The sequence below is a fragment of the Salmo trutta genome, chromosome 3 (assembly GCF_901001165.1).
Source record: "Salmo trutta chromosome 3, fSalTru1.1, whole genome shotgun sequence".
Taxonomy (NCBI): domain Eukaryota; kingdom Metazoa; phylum Chordata; class Actinopteri; order Salmoniformes; family Salmonidae; genus Salmo; species Salmo trutta.
Genome location: NC_042959.1, coordinates 30,400,842 through 30,419,510, shown reverse-complemented (window position 1 = coordinate 30,419,510; position 18,669 = coordinate 30,400,842). Strand labels below are relative to the sequence as shown.

The 18,669-nt window shown below is 43.5% G+C and overlaps 1 protein-coding gene across 1 annotated transcript; it reads right to left on the bottom strand.

Annotated features, from left to right (window-relative positions):
* Positions 1–1,234: 1,234 nt before the first annotated feature.
* Positions 1,235–17,801, bottom strand: LOC115172402 (sestrin-3-like). Its single transcript, XM_029729819.1, has 9 exons — positions 17,586–17,801; positions 6,558–6,758; positions 6,146–6,328; positions 5,190–5,435; positions 4,965–5,079; positions 4,500–4,624; positions 4,143–4,309; positions 3,744–3,888; positions 1,235–3,526 (listed from the first exon to the last, which is right to left on the bottom strand). The coding sequence occupies exons 1-9, from the start codon at positions 17,649–17,651 to the stop codon at positions 3,437–3,439; spliced, it is 1,338 nt and encodes a 445-aa protein (XP_029585679.1). The 5' UTR covers positions 17,652–17,801; the 3' UTR covers positions 1,235–3,436.
* Positions 17,802–18,669: the final 868 nt, after the last annotated feature.

The window sequence follows — 18,669 nt, the reverse complement described above, 5'->3', positions numbered from 1 at the left end:
CTTATGAATTAATTTTGCAACCCGTTGGCCTATGTTTCTAAGAATCAGAGAATGGGAGCAAGTGAGGACTGGTGGGACTGGAATGGAGAATAAGAAAAAAGCTGAACCCAATTCCTTCATCTTTCATGCTGTCATTTATCATAGCTGGAATCAGTTAATCCCTTAAAAGAAATCATACTGACTGCTCTATTTTAGTGACAAACTATTTAAATGAAATTTAAGTAATCCTAAATGATCTCACTAACACTTCTGTGCCAACTATTAGCAATATGCATGAGCACAACTACTTGTTTGTTTCATATTGCACAACAACACGATAGGTTAAATGTGGATTTCTCAGTAAAGTGATCACGGGTGTGAGGGATAAGGGAACTTGGCCTACGGTCAGGGATCCGTGATGAGTTGATTGCAGACATGCTCAAATCCCCCTGCCATCTGTCTTCGGTCTCAGATGCTGTTATGGATCCAGGCTAGCCTCACCCTTACTCTGCCTCAATGACGTAAGACAACAATCTTTTTAACCTTCTCCCCCCTTTTATTTCATATTTTTGTAAATATGCTTCAATGATATACAGTGAGTATACAAAACATTAAGAACATCTGCTATTTCCATGACGTAGACTGACCAGGTGAAAGCTATGAACCCTTATTGACGTCACTTGTTGAATCCACTTCAAATCAGTAGATGAATGGGAGGAGAAAGGTTCAAGGGTTTTTAAGCCTTGAGACATGGACTGTGTGCTATTCAGAGGGTGAATGAGCAAGACAAAATATTTAAGTTCCTTTGAACTGGATATGGTAGTAGGTGCCTGGCTCGCCGGTTTGTGTCAAGAACTGCAGCACTGTTGGATTTTTCACAGTCAACAGTTTCCTGTGTATCAAGAATGGTCCACCACCCAAAACAACATCTTGGGCCAGAATTCCTGTGGAACATTTGACACCATGTAGTCCATGCCCTGACGAATTGAGGCTGTTCTGAAGGCCAGGGGGAGGGAGGGAGGGGGACTCAATATTAGAAAGGTGTATACTCAGTGTATAGTATGTTTCTGAATTGCACTTACTCCAATAGTACTGTGAATGGTTCAACTAAACTGGTTTGCTTGAGATACCGACGTAGTTGTTGAGTCCCTCAGTTGTACGCACTGACAAATTTATTTGGAATTGACTACAATATATGGCAAATGTGAAAGCACTATTAGGCAACCACAGTAAATAAAACAGTGGAAACACTCACTTGATAGAACATCTTTATAGAAAAAATAAGTCTTCACATTTCCCAAAAACATTTTTTTTTGCTTATGTTTGACATTTTTTTAAATTTATTATATTGTCCATTCATTTACGTGGTAAATATTGAACAACTAACATCCAACTTTGTGTCAGTGGCTCTATAGTTTAGTTCCTTGGCCAGGTGGTCAGAAGCTTCAGACAGACAGGAACACAAAACGCTTTCGCTGCTGCATTTTGGAGCCATAACGATGTCACGGAGGTGTTGACAAGGAGCCAATGAGGACTGTAGTACTCAAAGTAGAGTAACCGTGTCCATGTGTCCAGCGGTGATGGCACAGGGAGTTCTATATGGGCCACAGAACACTCTTCCAGAGGAGCCAGCGTGGCAGTCTGCTCGAATGAGGCCCACACTCAACCCAGAGTAGACTAGCCTGTTCACTCTAGCACCAGTCCAGTTTGGCCTAAAGGCACCTGCACTGAAAAGCGCTTTCGCATCTATTGATATGCACTTCCTTCTTTCTTAATTACCCTCTCCTGTCATTTAAAACGGTTCGAGCCCATTAACAGAGTCGTCAACCTCACTGCCGCTGAAATATTGCAGCACAACAGGCAGGATATAGCAGCGAACCCAGCAACTGAACAAAGGGCTCAACAATCATAGTACTGTGATGCAAAGTTTACAAAAAAAGTGTAAAAAAAAAAAAAAACATTTCAATAAGGTAAAAATGTAGTTTGCAGTACCCACATTGTTCTGCTCTGCAAATTGTACCATGCATCAGCATCTTTATTTTAGGTCATAAAGCTCACCAAATAAATAATTGAAAAACAAACCTACTTTTCACATGCACAAGATCATACACAGACCATTGATGACATTTGATCCGTAGTGTACATCTTCTATAGCATAGTAGAGTATGTTTAACAGCAATTCAAAACCCAGTGCAGGTCACTTTTGGGGACTTCTTTGTTGCAATATTCCAGTTCAGAGTGCTGCTGACCAATGCAGTTTTAGGGATGGTTGAGGATTCCTTGAAATGGAGATTCCTTCATTTGATCTATGCCAGAGCACATCAATATAACAACTGACAGTCATACGGCTGAGCGTCACTCTACAAAACATGACTTTGTCCACCCCTGTGTGTATTAAAGTTAAAATGTGTTTTTAAATAGTCATAGCGATTTCAGATTTATCTAAGATACTGAAGTGAGTTGTGATCTCCTTCAGGTCTGTGGCCATGGCCTCTGTTAGGACCCTGTGTAGCCCTGCGCTACTCCACCTACACAAGAACGCTCTGGTGCTATGTAGTGACTGTAGGAATGGAGAGCAGCTGATCTAACTACAGAGGGACCCAAGAAGGATCCTTTCTATCAGACGCCATACAGCGGAAAGGAAAGACTCAGACCAACTTTGGCCTCCATCTCTGCCACTGAGCTACCTTGTTTTATTTCACTATATATGCTTTTAAAATAAACTATAGTTGTGTGATATCGTCTTGCAGTGTCTTGGTTTTGTTCTTGACCTTTCAGTACTAACGCAAAATGTTAGCGCTACAATGAACAACTGTCCATCACCCTCACCAACTACCTACACTGGCAAGGACTGTAACAAGACAAATTATGGCAATATCTCCAAAACATCCACTAAGGATAAACAATTGGTATAGAACAGATTTTAAGTTGAAAAGACTAATCACAAACCAAGAAACGGGTTAGTGTGTTGGCCATGGGTACGTATCTCTTTGCTACACTGCAGAACCAACCGTCTGCTTTCATCACAGAATTGAGACAAACATTAATAAAATGAAAATAATTAATATCTATTGTAATAATAGTAATATAATTGCACATTAACCATCAAGAGCAGAGACATTTTGTAAGAGGAAAATACATTAAATGAGAAGTGGACAGACCACCCTTGCACAGTGGAAAATGAGCAGGCAGAGCGAGGGGAAGAGAGGAATTGCGTTGCGCGTTTTGACTTTGGAAAACAACATTCCACTAGATCTTAAATGATTGCATTATATTTTTTGTCCCATTTTTTAACAGAGAAATAGGACAGATAGTTGCACAACGCTTCTTCCTCATAATTGCCGGTCTCTTCCCCATATCCCTGCCTGCTGTAAGGGGGTTCCCACCCTGCAGCCTTCTAGCTTGGTCTTTCTGTACCGTTGGTGATGAACGTTGTCTCTCTCCCTCGCCAACCGACCTAAGCTATCATGTACTGGGTGATGGCTCTCAGAGCATACAGAAGCTCAGCCTGTAACCGAGCCTCCATTATAAGCAAGTTCACATGGATCTAAGAGAAGAGAGAGCGAAAAAAGAGGATGATATCATAAGAGAGAGCAAGAGATGGAATGGGGTTGAGGGGGGAAACGGAACACAAATGACCACTTTGCATCCCATTTCACCACATTACTTGGTACAAAACTATTATTCTCCAGTAGATGTAGTTCCAGTATATAGTTCAGCTTTATATGGATGCAGTGTGTATTGGTATGAGGTGGGGTGCGTACCCTCTCGGAAGGTTTGAGTGGTGCCCAGGGCAGGGGACACAGAGGGGTCTTGGTGGCGTCAGGGTAGCAGGCCACAGACTTGATATAAAGCTTAATCTCCCTCTCCAGCAACTGGTTTACCTCCCCGTAGTCATAATCGTCGTACCTGCAGACCCACACCACAAGTGTCACATGTCATGCAAACATGAACGCTATCCAAGCGGGGGCCTTTGCAGCGAATCCTAAGCGTTGAATCATAGGACTAACCTGGCTGCAATGCATGTGATCACGATAGCATCTCACTTTACAAGAACTCAAACTATATACCCAGTGTTCATACGACTTGCGCTGGTTCCTGTGTTTGTATACGTGTGTGTGTGTGTGTGTGTGTTTGTGTACAGACCAATAGAAGGACCTCACCTAATTCCCAACATGCAGTGGATGTAGTTCCAGATGGCTCTCTTCAGGTCAGGCCCGTGGGACGAGGGGAGCGCCGTGACGCTGCGGAAACGGTCGTCCAGCAGGTGCCCGATGTCCGAGTACAGCCGGTTGACCAGGGAGAAGCCGTGGTCCTCCCAGGAGTAGTCCTGCCCAGACAGACCGCACAAACCAACCTGAAATACTTGCATGGTTCCTGTAACACCTGTAACAGCTAACTATATGCCCACAGACATACGATGCAGCATATGCTGCGAACATTCTACAAACGCTGATTTATTACTTTACTGACATGGGCGCCGGTCGCCTCGTGAACATGAATGTAAACCATGTCCTTACCTGCACCCGGAATACTTGGAAGTGGTCTTCCTCCCTCCGGGCAAACTCCTGGTAGCCGAACGCGGGGTCTGTTATGAAACGAGAGGGGTCTGCTGAGTAGATCATCTCCTCCTCATCTTCCACATCTGAGAGGAAACAGCGAGAGGGGATAAATTAATATAGTCGATCCGTCACTCAACATTCACGCCAGTGGAGGCTGGTGGGAGCAGCTATAGGAGGACGGGCTCATTGTAAAGGCTGGAATGGAATCAACGGAACGGAGTCAAACATGGGGTTTACATATGTTTGATACCGTTCCATTGATTTCATTCCAGCCTTTACAATGAGCCCGTCCTCCTATAGCTCCTCCCACCAGCCTCCACTGGTTCACACATGAGGATAAGTTTAGCCCTCGCCGCTTCATAATGTCAGGTGTGAATGTGAAAGTGAGCGGGGACAGCTGTGTGTGTGTGTGTGTGTGTGTACCTGTGTGCTGGAGTGTCTGGTTGTGTAGGACGCACTCCCCTCTTCTCTCTTTCTCCTCCTGGGATTTCTGGATCCTCTCTTTCAGACACACCATCTCACAACTGGAGTCCAGAGACTGCCAAGACAGATGAAATGATAGAAGAGGTGAAGTTGAACAACATGAAACAGTCGGTTGTGGAATAGCACAGATGTCCTATTCAGCGTGACACAGCACACAGCCCTTACCCGTCGTCGTGTGGTGTGCTCTGAGGGTGTGGGGAGAGGTGGAGGCGTGCTGACATTACCGTTGGCAGCGTCACAGAGGCAGTAGCCCGGGGGGGTGCCGTTGGGGGCTATGCGGGGTGGGACGGGGTCTGCGTCGGTGCCAGAGCCAAACACAAAGCTAGAGAGGGAGTGGCAGTGGGCCAGCAGCACCACAGCCTGAACCAGCTCAGCCAGAGACCAGCACTGCTCCCCCGTCTTCAGCAACGCCTGGTGGGGGAAGGACACAGCAGAGAGTGGGCCTCATGGTGGGGATTAGACAGGGGTGGAGAACTCTACTGATCAGGGATATGACCCTCTAAACCAGCGGTTCCCAAACTTTTTTCACTCAGGTCCCCCTCCCAACATTGGGGAACATCCCGCGCCCCCCCCCCCCACGTCTATTTCTATGGGCACAAGCACGGTTCAGCAAACAAACTGTTAACACCCCCTTTTGTTGGTGGAGAGAACATTTTGCAGGTTTAAAGTACATTTCATGCAATTATACACATTTTGTCATGGGGTGCAGAGACAATGTTGCCGTTTTAAAGCTCATTTTCTTGCAATTCTATCCGTTTGGCCATATCTAATGTGTATTCACGTTACTACAACATCTATGGGCTGAAAAACGTTAGCTGACATGGGCTAGTTGATCTGCAACGTCAGCAAATTATAAATAGCTCTCTAAGGTCTGAAATGACAAGAGGAAAACTGATGATGCACTACCCAATTTCAAAATTGCACCTTGTGCAATTCTACCATTACAACTTTCAAGAGTCAGCTGAAATCCGGACTGAGTTCCTTACAAAAAGCACTGTTCTAAACCGCAAAGATAAGAATCAATCAAAATCCAAATTTAGACGTCAAAACATAATTTTTTGGCACATTAGATATTTTTATAGGAGCCCATAGCCTTTTCAAGGAGCTGGTTCTTGTGGTACCTGTATGTGTGAGCGGGCGGTGAGCCAGGGTTGGTGGGCCAGAACCTTGTTGAGTTGGTCAAGGTGTTGCAGGCGAGGGGGGACGGCCTCCAGCCCCTGTAGCCACAGCGGGTCCCCCCCCACCCTGAGGAACTGGGCCGAGTGCAGAGACACCAGGTAGCCACAGTGATGCTGCGCTGCAGCCTGGGAGAGATGGAGGGAGGGACAGAGACACACACTTCAATACAAGTAGGCTTGACTCCAGGATGTTGACCACGTTTGTGTCAATGTGCGTGGGTGGGTTGTGGCGAGTTTGTGTCCGCGTAAATGTTTACGTACATGAAAGTGGGGTCGGTGCAAGTGTGCGCAAATACAAGACGCGTTTCTGTGCATCATGCAGTGCGTGTGTGCAGCGTGTGTCCAGTGGCCTCACCATAATGGCGATGTAGTGGCGGTACTCCAGGGGCAGGGGGCCGTCCATGTGGAGGATGTAGTGCTGGGTGCGGAGGAAGCTCTCCAGGTACTGGGGGTGAGAGGCCATCTGCTGGGACACGGCGTCCACACCCCCCCTGCTGGCCAGAGCCTTCATGCACCGCAGCGACACCCGCTCCTTCTCAGCGTTCACCTTCGTCACCTGGACAGGACCAGAGGAAGAGGAGGGTGAGACAGGTGGCAGAGACAGTATGTCACTGACAATGCACACAGCAACTGCCAACTAGGTCTATGCAATGATTCATCCCAGGTGAAAATCTATGTTTTATAACAAAATGGGGAATAAATTAAATGGCAGTTTTTCCACAAGCCTTATTTAATGAGGATTGCTTATGGTGGCAGGCGTGCTGACCGATCGTTCTGATGGTCCCTGTGGTGTCAGCCTACAGTGAGATCAGCATGTGAATTGCAGGCAGGTCAGGACTGTGGGTTTTGAACCAACCGTCGACAGGAGCCTTCTTATAGCCGCAGCAGAGATATTGTACCACTACACATTCCTCACAATATTCCCCTGCAAAACACAAACAAGACCGCTCTGCACACTTTTCAGGCAGAGAGACTTGCTGGTAGAGAAAAGAGCTCAGCATCCCACACAATTCACAGTACCAGAGAGGATCAACCAGAAGACAAAAACAGATCAATAGTCATAGGAGGATGCAAAGAGACTACCCTGAATTAACTGCTCAAAGTCCTCCACTTTACTATGATAAAATGAGTAGAGCAGATACATGTAGAGGAACTTGGGTGTATGGGGGATTGTGAGGCTGGAACTGAATGAGGCCTCATTGGAGGGAAGAACCACAGTAAGGAGGAAAGTCCAAACCAACAGGGAGAGGCTGGCTGGCTGGGGAGGAGGAGAGTCACAGGCCAAGAGAAACATGGACTCAGAGAGAGACTGGTCTTAAAGGCTAAAGGGATTTATTACCTCTCTCACTCATACAACGGCTTCTAGGAAAAGGTGTTGGCACCAGGCTGGAGAGAGCTGGTCTTGACTCGGTTCCCCAGTGTGTGAAATGTGAGAGGCCAGGGCAGCTTACCTAGGGTCCAAGTGGCTAAGCAGCCTCTGCTGGCAGAGCCTGGTGTTCTCAGTTATGGCAAGGGCTGTTGCAGTGAACTTATTACCGCCACACCGGCGGTCACGAGTGATGAAGGCAGTCAAATTCCACATGACCGTTTAAGTGGAGGTAATTAGGCTTCTCCAAACTCTGATGCTGGTCATTAGTAGCTTACCGAACTTGCTAACTGCCTGGTACTCAGCACTCTATTGTCCCTCTAATCATTCTGATATCAATGCAAATGTATTCGAAAATCTAAAATCAGACCCTTCACGAGAGCCCATGTTGCGCAACATTTCTATAGGCAATGCAATTGCAGGAGAAAACAGATTGATGGCCTCTATTAAAAATATAAGGATCCCATCAGCTTTCTATAGGCTCGGCCTACTATAAGAGTATAGACTACCTGGCTGGCATGAAAATAAACCACAGGGAAAAGCGTCCTCCATTCGCTATTTAAGTACATAGATGACATGTATTTTTCCCCCTTCCCCCGTTTTCGATACAGGTGCATGATAATGGTCCATTCTAAAACAAAAAGTCACATTATTTAGTATATGTAAATGCAAGATTAAATCAAGAAAAGTGTGATGGGTGAAAATATTAGCTTATCACTTGTGAATTAAACATCATCACTTGTGAATAATGCACAGCATAAGAAACAATGCGACTTTTTGGCCTAAATGTGGCACATAGGCCTAAATGTTTTGATAAGGTTTGTATTACAACTAAAGTGGCCAAATAACTTCTTAAAATTAATTACATGAATCCGCCTAACTGGCATATATAAGCAGTGCGTGACTTTCGAGTTCGGGGAAGATCATTTTCACCATAAAAAAAAAGCACTTTTATAATAAAAGCATTACATGCATAATCGCATTTGCGGTCACTTTAGATAATGGTGTTTTCCACTAATTGAACATTTTTTCTTCCAACATGCACCTCGGAATTGGATAAGGACGGAGAGCCGTGTGAGTGAGAGACGCTTCGGATTGTGCAGCACTCAGGGAGAAGGGCACAACGCAGCACTCCAGGCCGCAAAAAGCATGGATTTCTTTAGGGTGCATTATGGCCACAAAGGGTGAAATTCGAGGCATTATCAAGTGATTGTCAAATTGTGAATGAGAGACTATTGGAGTGTGTACAAAAGCAGAGCTCATGACTTTATAATCTAATCATGCAGCCTTACATTGTATAAAAAATAAACACATAGACCAACTTTTGCATAACAATTAAAGTTACATTAACTCTTAATTAAGCATATAGGAGTACCCATTTCTTTGTTAACCGCTCAAAACAGAATAGCCGCATGTGCACACTCCCTCAAATCGTTGAGACAATATTTATATTTTATTCAGCCTTGTTCAAATTGTATTCTTCATACTCTAAAATAATGCCACGGAATTATAAGCAAATCTTGTCTGCTAAATGAACTAGTGTAGCCCACAGCCATTTGGCATAGCCACATCAGGACAACTCAGAGTACGCTATTATTTTCTTCTGAAACAGACTACATTTAAACATATCATGCTTCTTTAGACCCGTCTAAAATAAATCATGGATTTATTGTGAAGGTGTAGGCTATATTACATGGACTTTTTACAAATGGCTTGTAGGCTATATGTGGATGCCAGGAGATCCTACATGTGTTTTGGTCAATTACCGTGAGACCGACAGTTATTTGTTTGACAATCACCGGCTGACAATTTCATGACCGCCACAGCCACTAGTTAAGGCTCCCCTCATATCAATGGTATATCAGCGGGTGTGTGGCAGCGATGGTCGTTATGTAGCTCTAACATCTCACCTAATAGCTCCGTGGCATTTAGCCCCATGTTAGCATACCTCACTGGCTTCTCTGTGGCTCATAAAAACGCTTCACTTCACACCTTACCCAGCAGGTGGCACTGCCCTTCCTCCAACATTAGGTACAAAGACTTTCCAATATTAAAATGATCACGCATCTCCTCCAACATTTTGGTGGATGTCAAGAAGGGGAAAAGGATAGGCCTAGGGGGTATAACCACTCAGCTGACAGCCCATGGCATTCATTGCCTCAATGATTAAATGTGACATTTTATTTCTATGGCCTTCCAATACACGAGTCCTCATTAAATCACCATGCAACAGCTATTGATTGCAATGTGTCAATCTCATGGTAGTCCTATATAGAGCATGCATGGTCAGGTGTGTGGCCTTTGAAGAGAGAAAAAAAATGTAAGTGGTTCAGTGATAGAGACCGCAGCAAACAGGAGAGAAAGCTCTTTACATGCAGACTTGGATCCTGACCCACTTGCCTACTTTCAAGGAACACGGGAGCTCAACTCTACGACACGGGCCTCGCTGGCCTAGCATCAGGGTCTTTGACACTGGCGTACGTCACTCACACAACCCTACACGCATGCCCCCACAACTCTGTGCCTGCTGATTTGTGGCCCCACATTTTCCATGTTGGTGTTCTGTCTGGCTTCAACAGGCTCCAACAAACAAGCCTCAGAGCAATCAAAGTCCCACTCTCCAGGAACTCGGTCTAACCAAGTCTCCATGGGTATTTTGAGGTACTTTCTGGCAATCAAGTTCCATACAAGCGAATTAAACACGAGTTTAAATTTCAGTCAGGGCTCGGTCAGGCTTTAAAGGCTGTATCATAAACATCCTGCTGTGGCCATGACACCACATCATTAGTGTGTGTTATTAACGTGTCAGACCGATGCGTTAAAGCTGGAATGCCAACGCTCCAGACCAGTCAGCCAGATGGAACCCTATTGCCAACCAGGATGCTACGAGCCTCAGATGCTACGAGCCTCAGAGGCCATGTCCCACTCACCCTGTAAATATATCACAGTTCATCAGGGCCCGATAAGAAACAGGCTCACAATGGCAGTAAAAGACAAATGTGTTCAGCACCTCTCAACAGGCCAGTCACCATTTACCTGATAGCGCTGTAGGGCAACAGAATCAAGCATGCTAGCAGATACCATAGACCTCCAGTCATTGTGCTAACGCTAGTTAACATTGGCTTGCAAAACTACCTTTAACTTCCTTCATACTAGACAGAGACAAACATGGTATCCACAACTTAATCTGACTCTGGGGAAGAAGATAAAGGGCCTCATTGCCAAAATCCATAAGTATCCCTTTAAGTTACAGTATGAGAGAACCTGTATGGAAGGCATCACTGGCACGCGTACAGGTAGGGTGAGTGACCTGCTTCAGAAGACATGGAACTAGTCATTCTGTTCACCGTTGTTGGAATTTTGCAATTGTTCACTAATAATTCAAACCAGACAAGAAAAAGTCAGACACTTTAAACTATCACAACGGCATACATTTTCTATACGGTACAATTAGTCTCCCCAGACATCTTGACATGCTCAAATAGGGAAGTTAATCTCCAACATGTTGCATTATAAGAAGTAGTCTAGTCAAACTAAAACAGGAAACAACATCCTTTCATCAGTCTCAGGCAGGAAATGACACAGTCGCACATCAATTCTGCTGACTCTTAACACATTTGTATACGTATAGCCCAACTAACAAGTGGCACAAAATAAAAATACGTAGCTAACATACAAACTACAATAAAAAAAGAACATAAACGCAACATGTAAAGTGCTGGTCCCGTATTTCATGAGTTTAAATAAAAAATCCCAGAAATGTTCCGTACGCACAAAGCTTATCTCTCTCATTTTGTGCACAAATTTGTTTACATCCCTGTTAGTGAGCATTTTATCCTTTGTCAAGATAATCCAGCCACCAGAGGGGTGTGGCAAGCTAAGAAGTTGATTAAAACGGAATGCTCATTACACAGGTGCACCTTGTGCTGGGGGACAATAAAAGGTCACTCTAAAATGTGCCGTTTTGTCACACACACCACAATGCCACAGATGTCTCGAGTTGAGGGAGAGTGCAATTGGCATGCTGACTGCAGAAATGTCCACCAGAGCAGTTGCCAGAGAATTGAATGTTAATGAATCTACCATAAGCCGCCTCCAATGTCGTTTTAGAGAATTTGGCAGTAAGTCCAACCGGCCTCACAACTGCAGACCACGTGGAACCACAGCAGCCCAGGAGCTCTACATCTAGCTTCTTTACCTGCGGGATCGTCAGATTGGGGTGGTGGAATATATGTCTGTAATAAAGCCTTTTTGTTGGGAAAAACTCATTTTGATTAGTTGGGCCTGGCTTCCCAGTGGGTGGACCCATTCCCTCCCAGACCCACCCTGCCCAGTCATGTGAATTCCATAGAATAGCCTAATTAATTTATTCCAATCAACTGATTTCCTTATATGAACTGTAACTCTGCAAAATCTTTGAAATTGTTGCGGTTATATTTTTGTTCAGTATAAATGAGTAACAACTAATGAAATCAACTGAACAGGCCTCTAGGCACAAGTCAACTGCTATAGGCTAATCAAGGGAATTAACACATACAGTTGAAGTCGGAAGTTTACATACACTCAGGTTAGAGTCATGAAAACTTGTTTTTCCAACCACACCACACATTTCTTGTTAACAAACTATAGTTTTGGCAAGTCGGTTAGGACATCTACTTTGTGCATGACAAGTCATTTTTCCAACAATTGTTTACAGACAGATTATTTCACTGTATCACAATTCCTGTGGGTCAGAAGTTAACATACACTAAGTTGACTGTGCCTTTAAACAGCTTGGAAAATTCCAGAAAATGTCATGGCGTTAGAAGCTTCTGATAGCCTAATTGACATCATTTGAGTCAATTGACATCATTTGAGTCAATTGAAGGTGTACACATGGATGTATTTCAAGGCCATACCTTCAAACTCAGTGCCTCTTTGCTTGACATCATGGGAAAATCAAAAGAAATCAGCCAAGACCTCAGAAAAAAAATGTTGACCTCCACAAGTCTGCTCCCAAGGATGAACCAATTTCCAAATGCCTAAAGGTACCACGTTTATCTATAAAAACAATAGTACACAAGTATAAACACCATGGGACCACGCAGCCGTCATACCGCTCAGGAGAGAGACGCGTTCTGTCTCCTAGAGATGAACGTACTTTGCTGCGAAAAGTGCAAATCCATCCCAGAACAACAGCAAAGGACCTTGTGAAGATGCTGGAGCAAACAGGTACAAAAGTATCTATATCCACAGTAAATAAGTCCTATATCGACATAACCTGAAAGGGCGCTCAGCAAGGAAGAAGCCACTGCTCCAAAACTGCCATAATAAAGCCAGACTACGGTTTGCAACTGCACATGGGGACAAAGATCGTACTTTTTGGAGAAATGTCCTCTGGTCTGATGAAACAAAAATAATAACTGTTTGACCATGATGACCATTGTTATGTTTTGAGGAAAAAGGGGGAGGCTTGCAAGCCAAAGAACACCATCCCAACCGTGAAGCACAGGGGTGGCAGCATCATGTTGTGGGGGTGCTTTGCTGCAGGAGGGACTGGTGCACTTCACAAAATAGATGGCATCATGAGGGAGGAAAAGTATGTGGATAGATTGAAACATCAAGACATCAGTCAGGAAGTTAAAGCTTGGTCGCAAATGGGTCTTCCAAATGGACAATGACCCCAAGCATACTTCCAAAGTTGTGGCAAAATGGCTTAAGGAGTGGCACACACACACAAAGCCCTGACCTCAAACCTAGCGAAAATTTGTGGGCAGAACTGAAAAAGCGTGTGCGAGCAAGGAGGCCTACAAACCTGACTCAGTTACACCAGCTCTGTCGAGAGGAATGGGCCAAATTCACCCAACTTATTGTGGGAAGCTTGTGGAAGGCTACCTGAAACGATTGACCCAAGTTAAACAATTTAAAGGCAATGCACCCAAATACTAATTGAGTGTATGTAAACTTCAAACCCACTAGGAATGTGATGAAAGAAATAAAAGCTGAAATAAATACATTTTCTACTACTATTCTGACATTTCACATTCTTAAAATAAAGTGGTGATCCTAACTGACCTAAAACAGGACATTTTTACTAGGATTAAATGTCAGGAGTTGTGAAAAACTGAGTTTAAATGTATTTGGCTAAGGTGTATGTAAACTTCCGACTTCAACTGTAGGCCTATATAGAGACATGCCATACTGATTGCAACAGAATATAATATCAAAGTGTAAAGGCTGAAACTAATAACATGCACAGTGATTACTGAGTGTTTCCAAGAGCAGACTGCTGTATTGTATTAAGTGAGGAAGGTTGAAAGGCTGTAAATCAGCTGAAAGCCTTTCAATAAAGTATTGTCCTGACGAAGGCCTGTAACTCCCTGGGTCTCTGCAGAGGTTAACATGATTTGAAATGCAAAAGCACCATTGATTTACCACATCATCCACCCTGACCCTGGTCCCTGCCTCTCTGCTGCACAGGGAAACTCATTTGTTTATTGATCCGAGAACGTCACAAGGTAAAAACGAGATGCAAAGGATAGTGGCAGTGGTGAGGGGTAGAAGAAACAAACAGATGAGAAAAGGGGATGGGAAACGGGCAATTATAAACTGGGTGGTTCGAGCCCTGAATGCTGATTGGCTGACAGCCATGGTATATCAGACCATGTACCACGGGTATGACAAACAAATTTATTTTTACTGCTCCAATTACATTGGTAACCAGTTTATAATAGCAGTAAGGCACCTCGGGGGTTTGTGGTATATGGCCAATATTCCACTGCTAAGGGCTGTATCCAGGCACACTGCGTTACATCGTGTGTAAGAACAGCCCTTAGCCGTGGTATATTGGCAATACACCACAAACCTCTGAGGTGCCTTGTTGCTTAAATAGACAACGGCCTATAAATTGTGGAGTATGAAATAAGAAATAGGAAGTACGCAGAGATGACCAAGCAAAGGAGAAGAAAGACTAGAAAAATGATGCAAGTAGTGGTTCAAAGGGTCGATGTGACAGGGAGGGAGGCGAGAGGATAAGGTAGTGCAGGGGGTTAGCTGCAGATGAAGGAGGAGATGGAGGGATATTCTATCTGCATTCCAAGTGGGCCTGAAGGGGTCTGTCCTTGTCATTAGCTGCTCTGCTAGTGTCGAGTACCGGCTGCGTGCCTTTAACACACTCGTCCCTCTTCACCGGAAACAAACAGTGAGCTCTGTTTTTGGCTCTGCAAAGGAGGTGTGCTAAACAACCAGCTGCAGCCCACAGGAGGGGTGGGGGGAGCTGGGCAGGACAGCAGCCATAGACGACCCAGACAAACACACCATGCTACATATGGAGAGACATGCAAACATGCACAAACAAAAAAACATGACAAGCAGGTAGAACCAGATTATATCAGACAGCTGAGCATAGACAATAAACAAGTGCTAATGCACACAAAATGTGTCAGAATTCAGGTTACTATATTTGCTTGATCTAGTCATCTTTTGTAACCTGGTTAGTTACATTCATAATACCCCCTTTTCAACCTTCTCTTTGCCTCTTTTTCAAACTAGAAGTACGCCTAATATGCTGACTACACCAGCCACAGACATATGCGCCATCGCGGTGATAGCACACATGTTGATTTTGTCCACCCACACCAGTCCCGACCATGACACGCAGGTTAAAATATCAAAACCAACTGTGAACCAACTTTAATAATTTGGGGGCAGGTCGAAACACAAATGAAACATTCATGGACATTCAGATAGCCAGGTGGTCTTGGGATATAAACATCGGGTTGTTATTTTACCCATCATGCACCCGGTCCTCTTGTTAGTTGGTTCTTCGCAGAATTTTGACCCAGTCATACAAAATCGTATGTTTCTCTACTCTGACAATTAATCCACAGATATAAAATTAAAGCTAGTTAGATTTGAGCTTTCTTTAATCTCTCCTCTGTCTTTCAAGCATCCAGGGTTTGTATCTTCCTGATATCCAATAATCAAATCAAACTGTATTTGTCACATGCGCCGAATACAACAGGAGGGGACTTGCAGTGCGTCGCGTGTATCAAATAGAACCAAGTTCTATTTTAGCGCTTTCCTACGCAGACGCGATCGAGCGGTGCTGGTGAAATTATTGAAACACTTGTGTACATTTATTTTGCAACGCTCACACACACCACGTGTGTAAGAATTGCCAATTCATATCAATGCCAGCAGATACAGTTTTTAAACACCTGACATTTATATCTGTGGCACTTTTATTGACAAGATATACAGTGGTAAGGGAGCAATAGTCTAGGAGGGGCCCTACTTTGGGTTCTGCACAAAGAACACCCAAAAGCATGATGCAACAATGTCTGTTGTTTTCTAACCAGAGCTGCAACAAATGTCCAAAACTCTAAACCTCAGAAAGGATCTCGTTTATTCAAATTAAAAATATACATCCCATGCTTCTGCCTAGTCACATCTGCAAACGCCTGGTGCAAATCTCTTAAGTATGGCTATTCATCACATTTTCATGTATGACAGGTTTGGTACAGGAGATAAATGTGACACATCTGACATATACATAGCATTGAAGATAGCCTAGGTCTAAACCCCTGTCTGCAAGTGCAGGTCAAATATAATTTTACATCAAATATTAAGGAATGCATGTCACTGAGCACATTCCTCTATTGTTCTAGCTACTTCTGAATGTTGAATCGCAGTAAACAAGTTATCCTATCCGCACTGCCCCCTCTCGGCTGTACATGGAAAAACAGCACAGAAATGAGAAAAACAACTTTGATTGGCAGTGCACCCAGCATCACTGCACACAAGGTCTAAATCTTAGTGAAAAAATACACACAAAACAAATATCTTTAACAAACGTTTGACATTATGACAGAGGCCAATGCATTAGGCCGATTGAAACAGAACAGAAAAACTGCTCCTTGAACTCTGTCAACGACGGTCTTTGTTCGTTAGCAAGCCAACTAGATTATTTGCAGCTGGTCAGAACATACTAACAGACTGCCAAAATTATGGAATGACATTGCGTTAGCAGACACTTTTTCTGTACGATCAAATCTCTAGAGATTATGTCATTATTGCCTTCTCCCACAAAAAGAGAAAAGAGTAGGCGGCTGATGGCCATCAAACCCAGGCTGTAAATATAGCTCCAATCATAATGCAAATACATCACGAAGAAAAGTATAGCCTAGTTTGCAGATGAACATATTCGTTTTTACTATCCAGTTAACGTTAGCTAGTTGTCAATCCATTATGGCAACATTCTAGGACTAGGTTACCATTCAACACCGTTAGTTTAGTTGAATAGATGTCTCAACCATTTTTCAACAGCAGCAAATGTTCATTCATTGACTGACTGCCAAATCAAAATTCTTGACAGCGTGTTACCGGTCCTTCAATAAGCCCCATAGCTATATAAATTAAATGACAATCGATGATGACCATTGGCATTGCATTGTTGGTACTTTGGCTAGTTAATGTGATTTACCTAGCTATTTCAGAGGTGACAAATAAGTTAGCTAGCTGGCCATTTCTTTGGCCAGTTGGCTCAGAAGAACCGTTAGTTAGCTAGCTAACGTTACTTGCCTTGGCTAGTAAACTAGCTAGCTTGTTAGCTAACTTAATAGCCACCTGTTAACGTAGATAATGTAGCTGCTCACCTGCCCCTTGTCAACTGTCATCTAACGTTAGCTAGCTAGTTATCAAGTCAGTTGTCTGAGTTACCAAGGCAGTTAGCTACCTAGCCATTTTATGTCGACAAACTAGCTCGGACATTAAATTAGTTAGCTAGCTAAAGCAAAAGCAAATCTCGAGACAAAAAAAAAAAATCCACCATTATCAAGGGATGTAAGTATAAGTAGTTAACGTTAGTTCTGGAGCTAACATTGGCTAACAGTTTCGTGAGAGACAAAACCTGCCACAAGTTTTTCAGGACAAAATGAATGAACGACACAGTCGATGGAACTTTATTAGTAGCCAGCTAACGTTAATCATAAATTGGAATGTTGACTGGCTTTTTAGTAGTTAAGTCAAGACAAATACCTGGTTCTGGACGCGCTGACATTGGTTTCTGAGAGGGTAATCCATTTCTTTCATAAAGATGATCATTTTCCAACTAATTAGTGCATGGATACGGCTCTGTCTCTCCTGATGTCCACCTACTCAGCTGACAAAGCGGAGCCACTACAAGTCTGGGCATTTAGCCAGAGGTGAAAAAACTCGCAGTGCACTGACAGCTCCAGTAACAGTGCGCCCAATCAAAGCACAAAGGGGCGGAGTAAAGAATAGGGTCCGTGCAAACGCTAAAGACCAATCAACTTACAGAGATGGCATTTAAGGCTTCAACTCTTTCACTGAAAGGCAGATATGAAAGTCAATTACTGCTAGTTTACGGTCTGGTGGAGAAAAAAAACAACATTTGATCCATTCAACGTTGAGATCAATTTGCAGTGTTTTTCTTTATTTTTCCACAGTCCACAGAGAGGAAAGCCATACAACAAAATTACCTCACAGGGCTTACTCCAGCACCTACTGGGTCCAAAATACATTTTTCTCATATAGGGCCCTAAAAAAAAGAAACTCAAGTGATGTATATTCTTACCCAAGCTTGACATCAGCAGGTGTGTTTGTAGGTGGGTGCAGTGGTAAAAAAAAGTACCCAATGGTCATACTTGAGTAAAAGTAAAGATACCTTAATTGAAAAATGTCCATCCTGATACTTGATTACTAGTAATTCATCAGAAAAAACTGTCTGTAGGAAACGAAATAGAGGAACAGAAGATTGTACTAAAAAAGGAACATATGCATGCATCAGATAATGTCATAAGGAACGATTCCCTGTCACTTCTGAGGAAAAGGAAAGCAAACAAGTTATAATCACCAAGTTATAAACACAAGCTCTCCACTGCATCTGTAACATGTTAACTTGCCTAAGTCTGGTTTTAATTCCAGTTTTTCTACAAATTAATATGGAACTATTCAATCATAAGATACATCTTCAAATGTTGATATTTGGTTGTGTTGACAATCAAACACAATTCAATATCACTACATTTGAAATCATCCTGTCACACCCTGATCTGTTTCACCTGTCTTTGTGCTTGTATCCACCCCCCTCCAGGTGTCG

Bases quoted from the DNA above. Each gene is read 5' to 3' on its own strand.
- LOC115172402 (XM_029729819.1), bottom strand. From the start codon at position 17,651: ATGATCATCTTTATGAAAGAAATGGATTACCCTCTCAGAAACCAATGT. The intron at 4,310-4,499 runs GTAAGGACATGG...CTGTCTGGGCAG, and splicing joins TCCAAGTATTCCGGGTGCAG to GACTACTCCTGGGAGGACCA. The intron at 3,527-3,743 runs GTACGCACCCCA...CTCTTCTCTTAG, and splicing joins CACTCAAACCTTCCGAGAGG to ATCCATGTGAACTTGCTTAT.